Source organism: Peromyscus eremicus, chromosome 7 (genome assembly GCF_949786415.1).
Source record: "Peromyscus eremicus chromosome 7, PerEre_H2_v1, whole genome shotgun sequence".
NCBI classification, from domain to species: domain Eukaryota; kingdom Metazoa; phylum Chordata; class Mammalia; order Rodentia; family Cricetidae; genus Peromyscus; species Peromyscus eremicus.
The window spans coordinates 112,226,095-112,239,022 of NC_081422.1; the positions used below are offsets into that span (position 1 = coordinate 112,226,095).

General features: G+C 43.9%; 1 protein-coding gene across 9 annotated transcripts in view; it reads left to right on the top strand.

Moving 5' to 3' along the window:
* The first annotated feature begins 2,722 nt into the window (after positions 1-2,722).
* The window catches only part of Golga4 (golgin A4), a 91,521-nt gene continuing 81,315 nt past the window's right edge, over positions 2,723-12,928 (top strand). For 4 of the 9 annotated variants that reach the window (XM_059268855.1, XM_059268856.1, XM_059268858.1 and 1 more), the window contains exon 1: positions 2,763-3,011. In XM_059268855.1, the coding sequence (XP_059124838.1) occupies positions 2,940-3,011 (72 nt within the window). In that variant the 5' untranslated portion in view covers positions 2,763-2,939. Of the gene's footprint in view, positions 3,012-12,928 lie in introns of all 9 variants that reach the window. The other 5 variants (XM_059268861.1, XM_059268862.1, XM_059268857.1 and 2 more) reach the window with 3 other exon arrangements.

The window sequence follows — 12,928 nt, forward strand, 5'->3', positions numbered from 1 at the left end:
TGTGTCTTATTTTTCTCCACTTAGAATAATATTGTTGAGATGTTTATAGGATATAGCTTTTGCCTGCATTTTTGACTGTGCATTATGTGCGTAACTGCTGTCCTTAGAGGTCACAAAGCAGTGTTAGAGCCCTTGGAACTGGACTTACAGAGAGCTGTGAATCACCATGTGGGTGCTGGGAACAAAACCAGGGTCCTGTGTAAAAGCAACAAGTGCTCTTCACTGTTGGACCAGCCCCCGGTCCAACAAAATACTCCATCCAGCCCCCGGTCTCCAAGTATTTGAGAATTTTTGTGCCTAGTTCATCAGGGAAATTGGCATATAGTTTTCTTGGTGTGTGTGTCCTTATCTGGATGGATATTAGTATAATATTATCTTCGTAGAATGAGTTGTTTTCCTTCCAGATTGTCAAGATTGCTAATTCTTCTTTAAAAGTATGGTAGAATTTGTCAGTTAATCTGTTCAGTCCTGAGCTTTTCTTTGTTGGAGACTCTTTATTACTGCCTGTGATGGCAAATTGTGATTATGAACTCCGTCTGGACAGCCATTGTTGGGCTACCCAGGCCACATTCTGTCAATCAACCTAATATATTCCCTTTTAGTGTGTGTGTGTGTGTGTGTGTGTGTGTGTGTGTGTGTGTGTGTGTGTATGTATTCATTCCATAAGTCTGTTCCTTTAGAGAGGCCTGACTACACACTGTCCTAATCTCATGCTCATTTTAGACATATTTAAGTTGTTAATATCCCTTAAGTTTTGTAGGTTATATATGTTTAGAAATTATCCATTTCTTATATGTTTTGCTTCTGTTTAGAACAGAAGTCTTCAAAGTTTTCCCCAATGATCCTCTGTATTTCATTGTGTCTATTGTAATGTTCTACTTTTCATCTCTAATTTTATTCACTGGATTCACCCCATTGGTTCTTTTGGTTAATGGTTTATTATTTTTATCTTTTCAAAGAACCAACTCTTAGCTTCATTGATTTCTTTGTATTCTTTCAATTCTCCGTTTCATCAATGTCTGTCCTCATCCTTATTATTTCCATCTGCTGGTTTGGGGTTTGATCTGTTGCTGTTTTCCTAAGACCTTGAGGTATTTTATTGGTGTGTTTCTGAGTCCTCTATGACTTTTAAATGTAAGCACTCATAACCTTTCCTGTATGCAAGTCTGTAGATGCACTGTCTCGCTTAATGATTGATGGTGAGAGGGCCCTGACCATTGTGGGTGTTTCCATCCCTAGACAGGTGGTCCTGTGTTGTACAGGAAAATAAACTGAGTGAGACATGGGGAGCAAGCAAGTGAACAGCATTCCTCCATGGTCTCTGCTTCAGTTCATGCCTCCAGGTTCCTGCCTTGAATTCCTGCAAATAAACTATGACAAGGTAGTATATGCTCAGACAGGATTCCTTCCCTCTGGTGTTCGGCTATGGATCTCCTCATCTGTATTCTTTGTCATACCCTTTTATGGAATTGGTAAATGTGAGCAAAGCATTTCCCTGAGTTCTGTGTGCTGTTCCAACAAATCTATCATATATCAGTAGGGAACCCCAGGAGCCTCCATAATAGCCAGAAACTCGAATCACACAACCTGGGCTTGTGATTGGCATTGAGAATTGGGAGTACACTTGTAGTACTGAGGCCTCAACCTGTGGGATCTGGCTCGCTCTCTCTCTCTCTCTCTCTCTCTCTCTCTCTCTCTCCCTCTCTCCCGTCTCTGCTTAAGTCAGGATCTCACTGTGTAGTGCAACCCTGGCTGGCCTGGAACTCACAGAGATCAAACAGCCTCAGCTGTTTTCCAAGTGCTGGGATTAAAGGTGTGTGTCATCATGCCCAGATCTTAATGTACTGTCTAAAGTATCAGAACTGAATGGGTGTCATTCAGGTAGTAACTGGTACAGAAGCCAGAGTGTTGAGAAATTTCACATGGGTCATGACAAGCAGAGGTCACAGAGATATTTTGTGTTGTGCAAGTGTTGGAATCTTTCTAGCAGATGGAAAAGCCCAAGTGGGGGAAGATGGCTTCTCTGGAGTGCAGTCACAAATATTAAGCACTAAAGGCTGGTATTTCTGACCAGGTAGAAAATGATGCACCTGTAGACCTCAGCTACTTTGGAGGCAGGCAAATCACTTTAGCTTAGAAATTCAGTCTACGCAACACGGTCAAATTGTTTATTTTTGAAGCAGGGTCTCATTGTAGCTCAAACAGCATTTAAAGTCGTTAAGTAGCCAAGGAATGACCTTGAATTTATGGTCCTATTGCCTCTACATCTGGATGTGGGGTTTATAGGTGTACACCACCACACCCAGTTTATGTGATGCTGAGGATAGAACCCAAACTCTCTTGAATATGTTAGGCAAGCACTCTACATCCTCAGCCCCATATCTTCTCTTAAAACCAACCAACCAACCAACCAACCAACCAACCAACCAACCAACCAAAAACCCTTAAAGAGAATTCTAACAATAATTGTGCCAACCTACACTGAACACATTCCTGGCTCCCTAGCGCCATCCTTTCTCACCCTAGCCTTCTTCACTTTGGTGCTCAAAGGTGGGATGCTCCCCACTTGACTGCACAGCGTCAAGATCCCAGCGGGCGTCAGTGCCAGAGTCGCTATGCGCGCGCGTTCACCCACACCGCATTCATATTGTCCACTGCCGCGCTCCGTAGCAAGCTCTTGGCAAGCTCCACGTCGGCCGCGCAGGCGCCCTGGACGCGTTCACCTGCTGCCGTTGTCGCCGCCGCCGCCGCCGCTGACGGGGCTGGATGGGGGGCCGAGGCCAGCCAGTGGCACCCAGAAAGAAGAGACGCGGCGGCGGCGACGCCGACACGCGCAGGACGAGCGCCCCGGCGTGCCCGCGAGCTCCACAGGAAGGCAGCGAGGCCCGGGCCCGGCCGTCCCGCGGGTAGAGACGCCGCCGCCGGCCCCTCGCCGCGCCATGTTCAAGAAGCTGAAGCAGAAGATCAGCGAGGAGCAGCAGCAGCTGCAGCAGGCGCCAGCCCCTGCCCAGGTACGCCGTCCCTCTGCGCCGAGGCCCGGGGGTGGGGGAGAAAGTTCTTCCGTGACCTTTGACCTCCGGCCCAGGGCTTCTCCCCAAACCCGAGCCGAGGATGGGTTTTGGACCGTCCTGGTGCTGTAAGAACCCTGGCTTGGTTACTCCCAAACTCCGTCCCCGTGCAAGGTGGCGGGACCCATCCTGACATCTGACCTCGGGGTTTTCCCCCTAAGGACCTACCCGGCCTGAGGGTGGGTGCGATGGGTTCGGGTCCTGTGTGGGGACCTTCCCCCGCCCATGCGAGACCCCGACACTGGGGTGATGACGGGGGTGGGGCAACCCAAGTCCTTTGTGATACATGACCTCTGACCTCTGGCCGAGGTCCCCTCTGTGTCCCGTGGACATTGAGCTTGGAATGGCCAGGATCCTGAAAGTGTCCCGCTTCCAAACCCTGATGGAGAAACGAGGGCCGAGAGAGGGTCGAGCCGTCCCGGGCCAGGCTGCCTGCAGGAGCCCAGGGCCGCGTTCCAGCGTCCAAGGCGGTCACGAGTTAGTCTCATCGCATAACTTGGGTGGTGGCGGACAGGGCGGAGGTGCAGACACGGAGCCGGACGGGCACGGAGCTTGCCCGCAACCCTGCTCTGGCTTTTCAGGAAGGTCGTTGCTTTTATGAGAGTATGTTTCCAGGGAGAAGGGGGCGTGTTGGTGCTAGACACACACTAAGCCTCTGGCGCACTCAGGGTTTAGGTGCTGACGACGAGAAACTCTCTCCCCAGCTTTTCTGGGTCTCAGCGGCTTGACCACTGACTTCTTCCCTCCTTTTAGGGTTCCTAGAAACCGAGAGAGTCCGTGCTTCAAGAAAGGCCGCGTTTTGGCTAATCGGGGCGCAATTGGGTGTTTAATGATCCAGTATTCTGTTTCTAGAAACTTTTTTTTTTTTTTTTTTTTTTGTTTTTTGGAGACAGAGTTTCTCTGTGTAGCTTTGCGCCTTTCCTGGAACTCGCTTTGTAGACCAGGCTGGCCTCGAACTCAAAAAGATCCGTCTGCCTCTGCCTCCCGAGTGCTGGGATTAAAGGCGTGCGCCACCACCGCCCGGCTAGCTGGAGAGATGGCTCAGCCGTTAAAGGCTAGGCTCACAACCAAAAATATAGAAACTTATTCTGAGAAGATTTAGGATACAAAAAAGATTGAGTTATATAGTTTTCATTTTAATATTTTTGTGTGTATTTGTCTGTGTGGGTGCGTGTGTACATGTGGAGGCCAGAGGACAACCTTGGTGTCATTCCTCAGGCATTGTCCTTTTTATTTTACTATTTTTAAAATTTTTTTTGAATTTATTTTATGTGTGGGTGTTTTACCTGTATGTCTGTCTATATACCATGTGCATGCCTAGTGCTCACAGAGGCCAGAAGAGGGTGTGGATCTCAGAGAACTTGGGTAATGCATGGTTGTGAGCCATCATGTGAGTTCTGGGAACTGAACCTTGGTTGGCCCTCTGCAAGAGCAACAAGTTCTTTTAACCTCTGAGCCATCACTCCAGCACCACCACCCTAGCCTGGGACTCATCAAGTCCAGCAAGTCTCTGCCGCCTGAGCACTGGGATTACAAGCATGTGCCACCACACCTATCTTTTATTATTTTTAATAATTTATTTTTATTTTATGTGCTTTGGTGTTTTGCCTGCATGTATGCTTGTGTAAAGATTCCCTGGAACTGGAGTTACAGACAGATGTGAGCTTCCCATGGGTCTTGGGAATTGATCCGGGGTCCTCTGAAAAAAAGAGCAGCCAGTGCTCTTGACTGTTGGGCCGTCTCTCCAGCCCCCAACCCCGTCTGTTTTAACCTGGATTCTGAGATGGAACTCAGGCAAGCATTTTACCATCTGAGCTGTCTTTGCCAGCCTTGATGCTGTTTGAGTGCTAACACTGGGGCGGGTGAAGAATTGGCTGAATAAACTCTTCAGGCAGCATTAAAAACAAACATCATTGTTTTGAATCCCTGCTGGGCATCTTAGTTAGCCATTAACATAGATTATTTTAATATTACATAGACCTATGAGGTAGATATTATTCCTCCTGTAGATGAAGATGTGAGGCCCAAAGATAACCTAATTGCTACACAGTATCAGAGCTGAAGACAGGTATTGTTTATATAGAATGATAAATGTTGCAAGAGACAAATGCAGCACGTAAATTCTGACCCACTTTTTGTGACAAAAAGAAATGTATGTATTTTTATAAGTGGCATGGTGGCTCACACCTGTAATCCCAGCATTTGGGAGGTGTGAAGGATTTCATATTCAAGTCTAGCCTGGGGTACATGTCAAGCCCATGTTCCCCAAAACCAAACCAATAAATGAGTGTATACATGCGTGTGTATGTGTGTAGTGAAAATACAAGTGTAAAAGGATATGCTGTGAGATATTAATAGGATAAAGTATTGATAAGGTATTTAATATACTTTCTCATATTTAACGTTGACCTTTTCTCTAAAAGTGAACTGCACTTGTTCAGTAGCAAGGGGGAGAGTGAGTAATAGCAACAAAAGCTTGTTGCAAGCTCAGCTATTAGAGCTTACAGTTCCTGTAGCTTAATCCTGTTAGAGAAGCGTCTGGGCCAGACAGAATCCTATGTGTAAGACCTAAGAGAGCCTTTGGGTAGAAGTATCTCCATCCAGAACGGAAAAGTAAATGGCCAGTGTCTACTACCATTAGAAGCTTGAGCTGCTTCTGTTTTCAGATCTGCTACTCAGAAAGGAGAAATATTCTGGGTTATTGTTTTCAAAGAGTTAAATGTATTTCAGTCAGAGGTCAGCAGGCCCTTTTGATGACCTCTCTTATGCAGTAGGTTACACATCCTTGTTTTTAAAGCAAGGTGTCTTCAATTTGTGTTTAATCTTGATTCAAGATCACCATTTTGGGATATAGATTGCTTTTTCTTGAGGAAATTGCCGAGCCTTGTAGGATTTTGGAGGGGGGGGGTTTCCCCCAGATAGGGTCTCATTATCACTCTGTAGATCAGGCTGGCCTCAGACTCACAGAGGTCTGCCTGCCTCTGCCTCCGAGTGCTGGGACTAAAGTGCCTACCACCTGCCGGCTGCCTTCAAGGGTTCCTTGAGCTTTGAAAGGCTCTGTTTTGCACACTTCAGTTTGTTCTTGTCCACGCCTGCCCTCTACACCTCCAGTGCCTGCTTATCTTGGTTACATTTTGTATTTTGTAATGTTTCTCATGATGTGCTATCAGTTTTCTCCCTGCTTTCTAAACTATTGTGAACTTTGAAATAATACACATAAATTTAGTAGGATTTAAAGGTAATTATATGAAGGGTTCTCTAAGTGCATTTTAGTGCAATAACCTAAATTTGGGTATTCGATTTGTTAGTTTCTCTAGAGGCTTTTGTGTGCATGCCTTCTGGTTCTTAGCTTGCTTTCCATAAGAGATACTGTCTGGTATGTTTGTTTTCAGTAGAGTGCCTGTCAGGTGCTGGTAGTTCTGGGGAGATATTTGTAGAACTTCCATACAGTAGCAATAGTGATATTGTATAGAGTGAACCAGCCTGCCTGCCTGCATTCCTTTCTTCTAAGGCTTCAAAATAAATTAACATGATAGCCATCTAATTCCTAGTAATTTCTGTTTGGTTGATGCTAAGGTTATTTAAATCCCTTTTTTTTTTTTTTGTGGCTATTATTTTAAGTAATCATTTGCTCATTAGATCCGATTCTCTATATGGTGATTATTATTATAAGCATGAATTAAAATAAAGTTAAAATGTTTCAAATCAGGGTTTGCTTGTTTTTTTTTTTTTAAGCAACACTTATTTTTTTTTTTTTTTTTTTTAAACTCTGTATGATTAACTTACTAAAAGAAAAATTAAACAGGTGGGGCTATGGATGTAGCTCAGTGATACAGTGCTTGCCTGGCAAGGCCCTGTGTTCAATCCCAGGCTCTGTGTGTGTGTGTGTGTGTGTGTGTGTGTGTGTGTGTGTGTGTGACATAAGTAAAAACATTTCAGCATTTTTATTCTCATACTAAGTATTATGAAAACTTACTTAAACATTATGAAAATTAAGATATGAAAGGACAAATATTTTGAGTCTACTTATATGAAATATATAAGGATAGCCAGATTCATCAGGCTAGAGAACAGAACCTGGCCCAGGGTCTGGGGTAGGTGTCACTGTTTAATGGTTTGCAGATTTCAGTGGGAAAATGAAGCAGCTTTGAGATGAATGCTGTGATGTTCTCATGGAGTATGAATGTCTTGGAATACTATATGCCTACACATGTTCAGAATGGTAAATTATATGGTATGTATGTTTTATCACAATTAAAACATTTTTAAAAGCAACATATAAGCCCTGCTTGAACCTGTAGACTTGTTTATTTTTTTTAAGTAGGGCCCTAAAATAATAGTTAATGCAGTAGAAATTTTAAAAACAAATATAAAATCCCACCAAGATGTCTCACAGATGGCAGAGGAGTCCTTTCCTGAAGGGGCATAGCCTTATTGTAAATTTGAGTTTATAGAGTGTCCCTGTCTTAAATTCCCAAAGAGAGCACAGAGATGGGAAGAATCCAAGTGTATCCTGGTTGTTTATTTTATTGTATTTGATTTGATTTTTGAGACAGGTTTCTCTGTGTAGCCTTGGCTGTCCTAGAACTTGCTCTGTAGACCACGAACTCAGAGATCCACCTGCCTCTGCCTCCCAAGTGCTGGGATTAAAGGCTTGTGCCACCACTGCCTAGCTGTCCTGATTGTTTACAATCTGTGTTCCTACCAAAGAGGATTCAGTGCCCATTGATAATGCTTTATATAGAAATATAGTGATATATATATATATATATATATATATATATATATAAATAAATTTTAATATATGTACTTTTTTTTAGGTTTTCGGGCTCTGTCTGCATGTATGCCTGCATGCCAGAAGAGGGCATAGATCCCACTGTAAGTGGTTGTGAGCCGCCATATGGTTGCTGGGAATTGAACTGAGAACCTCTAAGAACAGCCAGTGCTCTTAACCTCTGAATCATCTCTCCAGCCCCATTATTATTGTTTTTTGAATTCTCTATTTTGGTGAGGGGACTCTTATTAGTATTTTTGGGTAAACCTTTTTTACATTTTAGTTTTGTTTATATATTTCCCTTCTTTTCTTTTCTGTTTATTCTGTTGCTTAGAGAGAGATCTTCAGAATTTTAACCTAGCTGCTTCCACTGATCTGATTCTAAAATTGTATTTTACAACTAATAGTGATATTAGGCAGCAGTGATTAGGTGACTAAGTTTAGTCTTATATATTAATTCAGTGTATGTGTCATCTAAACTAGTACACTCACTTAACGTGGGTTTATGGCACCTCTGTGTGGAGCCCAGCACCCACATGGCAGCTTACGACTATCTATAACTCCAGTTTTAGGGGATCCCATGCCCCGCTTTGGCCTCCAAGGTTACCAGGCATGTATGTGATGCACAGATATATATGCAGGCAAAACACCTGCAATACATAAAATAAAATAATAATAATTAAAAAAACTATAGCTGAAATATGAATCTGGGCAATACCCATTGTTTTAACTATCGTGATGTTTTTGTTTTTAGCTTATGATTGCTTTGTGGATTCAACAACTCAGCATTCAAGATCTTACGCTGTACATTACTCACATACTGACATGTATGGGCAGCTGTATTTAGGTTAGATATAAGCATGTAGACATTGTATTTTTTGATTTACTAGATTTTTTTTCTGGGTCTTGTGTTTATTGGTGCTGATCATTTTGTTCGGGTTTTTTGTTTGTTTTTTGAAGGAAGTCTTATATTTTTGGTGGTTCGTTTCTGTTCATGAAATCCTGAAGATTGATTTCCTTAGCTGACATGGGTTTTTTTTTTTTTTCCTACTGTTACCTGTTAGTAGTGTGTAGAGAGCTAGAAATTGTATGTCTGTATAGGGATAGGAACTAGCCAAGCTAGAATTCCTCACTGGCAGCCAAAACAGGCTGTCTCTACTTGGAAAGGTGACTCTACAATTAATGTGTCATCTAAATATTCTGTGTGTGTTAGTGAGTGTGTGTGTATATATGAGTGTGGATGTGAGTGTGTGTGTGTGTGTGTGTGTGTGTGTTTTGCTGGCCATCAAATCCAGGAACTCAGTGTGCTAGGCACTGTGCTCCACACTGAGCTACACCCTCCAGATGGAAAGGAAACTGAACGACTAGGGTACTTACCTTGGAATCTGAACTGGAGTATGCTGGGACAGAGATTGCCATGGGAGACTGGGCCACATTGTTTTCCTGTGTCACCGCTCCAACTAGTGATGCTCTTAGAAGGTCACTCATTGTACTGTTATCTCTGGGGATGTGCTTGCATTGGGGGCTGCTGACCTGAGCACCTATTTGTTGTATAATCCTAAGTCTTCTGAAGGCAGTGACAGGAGCAACAGTCTTCCATTCTAGGACTCTAGACCTATAACTTCCCTCTCCCTCCAGATGTTATCATCAGGGAGTGTGAGCAGACAGTTCCACTATCCGTGCAGGCTTTGGCCTTATCTGCATACTCTGCCCTTCTCCCCATCTCACTGTTAGTGTTTCCCGGTCTGAAGCCTCATTGTCCCAGAAAAGAAACCTGATGTTCCACTAGCTGTGTAGAGTGAGACAGGAGAGCTAAGGAAAGGCTTGTGAGCAAATCATCCTGGTTTTGATCATGCCTCTTTATTTCTACAGCTTGCATATAACTTTTACTTTCAGTCCTAAAGCTCTCTAAGATTCTGGGGGATGAATATTGCTTTACCTCTTCATGTCAGCATTCCCTTCTGTGGATCCTGGGGTTGTGGTGCCTCAGCTGTCCTGGGTCTTCAGCTATTTCTTACTTACCTCCAGTCTTCTGAAAATGGCTTGAGATTTCAGAGCTCTCTGGGAAGGGCAGTGTATGTATCTCATATTGCCATGTTTAACTGGAAGTTGCCTTAAATTATTTTTGATGAGTGAATTTCGTGTATTAAAAGATCATGTTTGAGAGGTTAAGCATTTGTAGCATGAGACTGATGGTTCATTTCTGGAACTACTACTTCAGATTGCAGAATGACAAAGATGGTTGATTAAGGGCATGCGGAAAAGCTCCAACTAGTGACTGAAACATAACTGTTATGTGAAAACTAAGTCCATGATAGGTAACCCTTCTTAACTGGAATGTCAAGTTGATTTGCAGTTACTAGAGCAGTGTAGTAATACAGAAAGGTCTAGTGGCCCTGTCCCCACCCTCAGTGTGTGGGAGGAATTAATGAGCAGGTGCTTTGTATGCTGGCACAGCCTAACATCACATCTGTTTCTGACATTGCATCTGCTTGGGGCAAAACTTGAGAAGCAGGAGCTAAGTCAAAAGGCCTGTGAGCAGCCAAACATGCTAAAGGTTCCATAGCTGATGTAATCACTCATGAGGAGACACTGAACACCCCCACCTCCACCCCCGCACCGCCCCATTTCAAGCTTTCGAGCGCTTGTTTTGTCTTCAGCCAATAATTAGAGCAGTCCAGTTCCTGGTAGCAGACTGGAGGGATGAGAGGATGAGAGGACTTCTATAAGTGACTAGCTGACCAAAAAAAAAAAAAAAAAAAAAAAAAAAAGTTTCATTTTTTTCTTAGAAAAGCTGGAATTAGTTGATTTTCAATTTCAGAAGGTTACAGATTCATAATAATTGAACCTCACTGATACCTAAAGAGATTCGTATGTACAGCATTGTACCTGCATTTCTAACAGTTCTACTGTCTTGAGTGGCCTTGAAACTCCCAGGTAATACATCCTCTAGTAGAGTAAATTTAAATATAGAATATCCTACTAATATGAATATCCAAAATTTTTGCTTTTGCTATCCTTAAATCATGTGGTTCAACCTGGGATTAATGCTAATTCCTTTTTAAAAATCATAGTAAAAAACACAATATCCATTCAAGCGTATAGATTTGAGAGTTGGTGGCCAGATACAGGAGCTTTGAGCCTACAGAGATGACATGGTGTCATGAAGGTGCTCCAGGTGGCTTGTGAGCTGTACCTGGAAGTCTCCTCTTGTGTTTAATGAAAATACAGTTAGAAGGCAGAGCTCATTAGGGCAGGTTCTCTCTAGGACCCACTCCTCAGTGAGCAGTATTTTTGCAGTTGATAGCTGCTGGGGGAGGGAGTCAGTGCACATTCTTACTCATAGGTCAGTGGAGTTCTTACTGCTGGGTTTCTCATGCTCTGTTGGATGCTGCATATCCATACACAGATGGGCAGCATTAGTTCAGCTTAGAGGGCATGTGTATGGGGGAGTTGAGAGGAGGGGAATGGATGGTGAATATAATCATGTTTCATTGTATATGTATATGATTCAAGAATAACAAAAAGAAAATATATCTCATGATATAAAGTTTACATGCTTGTAAAGACTGGGTGTGCAGCTCAGCAGTGGGGTGATTGGCTAGATGGTGAAGACGTGGGTTTGAGGCTTAGCTGCTGTACCCTGCGCTAATTCAAAGTTCTGTGGAATTTTTGTTTTTGGAGTGTCTCTGAATTGGGTAGAAGTGTGGTGGCATTATTATTTTTGCTGCGAGTCCCAGAGAAATTCGAGAACTAGTCATCTGAAGAGAACTGGTGAGGCAGACAAGAGGGTTAGACAGCCTGTGTGCTAACCTAGTTCTTGGAGGTCTAACTTGGGTAAGCCATGGAAGCATGCTGAGTGTCTATCTAATCTTACCAGGAGATTGGATACAATATCATGTGCCCTTTGTACCTTTCAGATTGATGTGAGGACCCAAAGTGACAAAATGTAAGACATTTGTTGTTGTCAAGGATGTTTTTACTGAACAATGCCTACAAGGTGCTGTGCTGGGTGTGACATTTGCCTTGAAGAGCACATTAGTCCCTGCACGGCCGAGAGACAGGCATTTCCGGTATTATGGCGGTGTGCATGTAGAAAAATACTTGTGAGGAGGGTTAGGGCAGCACCCAAGGAGTCTCTGGTGGGTGATGAAAAGCCAAGGAGGAGAGACAGGGCCTAAAGCAGATCATTCCCCAAGTTACTGTTGGTTTCCACCTGGTGATAGTGCTTCTCAGCCTGGAGACACCACAGTTGTGTAGGTCAGCTGTCTGGGATGGCAGAACTGGGTCTCTGTTTTATGCTGTCAAGGTGTTGTCCAGGTTGGCTTCTTACCTAGAGTTCAGTCAGTGCTTGGAGGTCTTGGTCTCTTTGTGGGCTGTTGAAGAGGTCTCTTTCTTGGAGACTTCCAACACTTGCCATGTGTCCCTGTAGGCATTTTGCTTTTATTCAGCATAGCAAAAGTACTCATCTCTAGCCTCGGTCTCTGTCCTCTAGATCCAGATTTGAAGGACTTATGTAGCTAGGTTAAATTTATCTGGGTAGTTGTTTTTTGTTGTTGATTTTAATTTAGAGTAAACTCATTTTCAGCTAAAATCATGCTTTCAGAATCTCCCTTTCCATCAATGGTAATACAGTTGTGAGTGTAATATGTCATTCACAGGGTCATGTGGGACCTACCATAGTGCTAGACTGGTTCTTCTTCTCCTTCCCCTCCTCCTCCCTCCTTCCCCCTCCTCCTCCCTCCTTCTCCCTCCTTCCTCCTCCTTCCCCTCCTCCCCCCTCCCCCTCCTCCTCCCCCCTCCTCCCCTCTCTTCCTCCCTGCTCCCCCCTCCTCCCCCCTCCTTCCCCCTCCTTCCCCCTCTTCCTCCCTGTTCCCCCCTCCTCCCCCCTCCTCCCCCCTCCTCCCCCCTCTTTCCCCTCCTCCTCCCTCTTTCCCCCTCTGTTTCAGGCTGGCCTCAAACTCACAGAGCTCCACCTGCCTCTGCCTCCCAAGTGCTGGGATTAAAGGTGTGTACCACCACCACCTGGCTAGACTGCTTTTTCTTTATACTGAAGTTGAAGCCTCTAGTCAGCTAGTAAGAACTT